The 3,408-nt window shown below is 37.5% G+C and overlaps 1 protein-coding gene across 2 annotated transcripts; it reads left to right on the top strand.

The window, feature by feature from the left end:
- The first annotated feature begins 783 nt into the window (after positions 1-783).
- Positions 784-2,333, top strand: LOC109013195 (probable WRKY transcription factor 65). Of its 2 annotated transcripts, none has more exons than XM_018995190.2 (3): positions 784-1,176; positions 1,395-1,541; positions 1,711-2,333. In XM_018995190.2, exons 1-3 carry the CDS (start codon positions 1,016-1,018, stop codon positions 2,171-2,173), a joined length of 771 nt encoding a protein of 256 aa, XP_018850735.1. In that variant the 5' UTR covers positions 784-1,015; the 3' UTR covers positions 2,174-2,333. The 2 variants fall into 2 exon arrangements, with proteins under 2 accessions (XP_018850735.1, XP_018850734.1); XM_018995189.2 differs by having other exon boundaries at positions 1,392-1,541.
- Positions 2,334-3,408: the final 1,075 nt, after the last annotated feature.

Raw genomic sequence — 3,408 nt, 5'->3', positions numbered from 1 at the left:
TATATATGTGTGTTTGTGTGTACGTGTATTTTGCAGTTTAAAAATTTTATATATAATTTAGCATAACCCAAAAAAAAGATTAATGCATGTAGATAAAAGATGTATTACGTACTTGGATCTGAATCCTTTCCTCCATCCCAATTACAACCATTTAATTAATTTGTTGCTAATAATTGCTTGCATGAAACTGCGAGGATAAAAAATACGCACGCGTTTTCCATGCCTATTAATATTATTCTTCTGCCATTAACACATGCATGGATATATAATACATGCAGACTACAGTACTCTCAAATGGTGTAGTACTGTGTCATGTGTATATAGACGACGTCGTACGTGAAAGTTAAAATTAATGCGTTAGTGTTTTGAGATCATAATTCTATTGAATATATATTTCATTCTTTACTTCCTTGAACAGATCATGATCAAAGTTGATACAGTTTTTGGAAGACTAAAAACTGATCAGGTTTATCCAAAAACCATTAAATTAAGCTGGTTGCTTTCAAATCGCGATAAGAATATCATATGTGTTGATTTAGGGCTTATTTGAATAGAGAAACGATATCATCTCATCTTATTATTATAAATTTTTTAAATTTTCACGTATAATATAAAAAATAATTTAATTTTTTAAATTATAAAACAATAATAATATTAAAAATATTATTTTATTCAATCCATCTAAAAATATCATCTCATCTAATCTCGTCTACTTCTCATAATCCCTACCAGCCTTAAATATATGAGATCACATTTGTTTGCACGTCGAGACCTGCAATAAACTAATACCATGCAAAGCCAACATGCCGGCCCAATTTTAAGATGCACCCTTTCTTTCACAGCCTTCCCTAGCCTATTCTCTTCCTTGCCATCTCTCGCTCTCTCTCTCCGTCAGCAACTTTGTGTATGTCCTGAAACTATCACCAGCAATACTCAAACGGTAAAATTAACATAGAGCTGCCAGAGCTATTAATCCAGTTTATTTATATATCTTAAAACTCGGATATATATATATATGGACGGCCGGTTCGTCAACATTAACCAGTTTATGATCAGTACTTCCACCGAGGAGCTAGAAGAGAATACTGACACCATCCCAGAAAATGGTGATGCGTCCCCTCCTTCCACCATCTTTAACGACATGAAGAACACTTCCGCCTCGTCCCCAAGAAAAAGGTCAGCCTTATTCGACATTCCCAATCATCTGTTTCGTGATTCACGTGATCTGAATCATCACATGCACCAGATGAAATCTTCGTTTCTTCCTGATCACACTGCATAATTCGCAAGCATACAAAACAAATGGCGGAAAAAAAGGGTCTAATATTTTGTTTGGGGAGGTTTATATTTTTTAGCCTAACAGAGAACGTAATGGCCGGATTTTGTTGCAGCAGGCGAGACATACATAAACGAGTGGTGTCGGTGCCGATCAAGGAGGTAGAAGGGTCCCGGCTCAAGGGCGAGAGTAGTACTCCGCCCTATGATTCTTGGGCTTGGAGGAAGTATGGTCAGAAACCCATCAAAGGATCTCCCTATCCCAGGTAACCGCAGTACTGAATCTGATGTTTTCTTCTTCGTTCGTGCGTGTGTGTACGTGTGTGTGTATAAATATATATATATATACATACACATATATATGTATGGACACAATTATGGTTTGCTGCGGAAGAACCAGAGATTAATCGAACATGGTATGGTTCGGTTTGGCAGAGGTTACTACAGGTGCAGCAGCTCAAAGGGCTGCCCGGCGAGAAAACAAGTAGAGAGGAGCCGGTTGGACCCGACGATGCTAGTTGTCACCTACTCCTGTGAGCACAACCATCCCTGGCCGGCTTCGAGGAACCACCACTCAGCTTCGTCCAAACCCGAGAAGCCCGAAACCGTCAAGTTGAAGCCCGAACAGGAAGCCGCGCCGGAGGAGAAGTTCGCGGATCTAGGCGACGAGTCACTGATGGCGAGCGACGAGTTCAGGTGGTTTGGTGACATGGAGACAACGACGTCGACGGTGCTGGAGAGCCCCATTTTTGCGGAGAGGAGTAGTGGTGGAGACTCCGACGTGGCGATGCTATTCACGATGAGGGAGGAGGACGAGTCTCTCTACGCCGACCTGGGGGAGTTGCCAGAATGCTCCGTCGTGTTCCGGGGAGTGGGACCAGGAGTGGAGATCTTCTGACACGTGTGTGGCCCAGCTCTCTCTCTCCCTCCCTCCCTCCCTACCCAGGCCAGTTTGTCAACTGCGTGCGCATCGTGCGGCATAAGACACCAATTATTATTTAGTTTTCGTTTTGCATTATTGATTTCAGTATCGTAAAAGAACGAATAATAAAATAAGTGAAATTGATAGAGACACACTTTTATGTAATTAATTAAGGAATTAGTCAAATGATCCTGTCATATAATTTTAAAATAATAGTTTTAGATCTGTACCTCATTTATTTTATCATTATATGACAGGCTCATATAGATTAATTATATAAAAGTTTCTATTTATATCATTATTCCCTATATTAAAAATTCGTTTTCAAATACCTGGTTGAACATAATTTTGTCATATTCAGTTTTTTTAATTTCCAATCTAAATTGCAGAGAGTTCGAATCGCCTGCAATTTAGATCAAAATATTTGCATTCATTTTGTCATTAAAAATTATATTCTCAAATCAATATATATAATAAACTAATAAAATATTTACATATCAACATTGGTATGCGATATAATGAGCAAACTCGCTTATCTCTTTTTGTTAGTTGTGAATACAATGCAAAAAAATGGAAATCTCAAAAGCTCATTGTCTGGAATGATTATGATGCAGTGACTGTTGAATGCCAAGAAAGTGGCTTGATATTTGGCATCCATGCCCAACATGTGTACAGAACCAACAAACTGGGCAAGTCAGAGAACCTCACACACACACATGTCTATCTTAAGTTACTTACTCGAAAACAATATAAAAAACATGTGGTAGCCGCCCATATAATACATAAACATGTTTTGTTCAAAAAACAAAAATTAAAATAGCTTAATTAGCTTATCTGGAAGTTAAATTATATGTATAGGAGGAGGGGAGTGGTTGAGAGCATAAGGGATTCATCACCTGGTGGGTATATTATATTTCAATACCCCCAAAATTATATGAACTTATTTGTTTTGTTTCGTAAATGACAAGTAGTAAGACAAAGCATGCTTTAATTAATTCATAAGCCCTACTAATTTTATGCAATAATTTGAGTTTGAGAGTATTTAATGACTTTTGCTTGACTTGCATCCTCATATTTTACGCAAACTGACACATGAAGTAATGGTCAAGACAACGTCACCCTAGATTTGTTTGGGGTTGGTTTGGATTCCCGAGATAGTTGTAGATTAAAAATTAAAGTTGAAAAAAATATTATTTTTTTAATATTATTAT

Source organism: Juglans regia, chromosome 4, assembly GCF_001411555.2.
Source record: "Juglans regia cultivar Chandler chromosome 4, Walnut 2.0, whole genome shotgun sequence".
NCBI lineage: Eukaryota > Viridiplantae > Streptophyta > Magnoliopsida > Fagales > Juglandaceae > Juglans > Juglans regia.
Note: the sequence above shows the minus strand (reverse complement) of the source record. Positions and strands in the feature narration are given on the sequence as shown.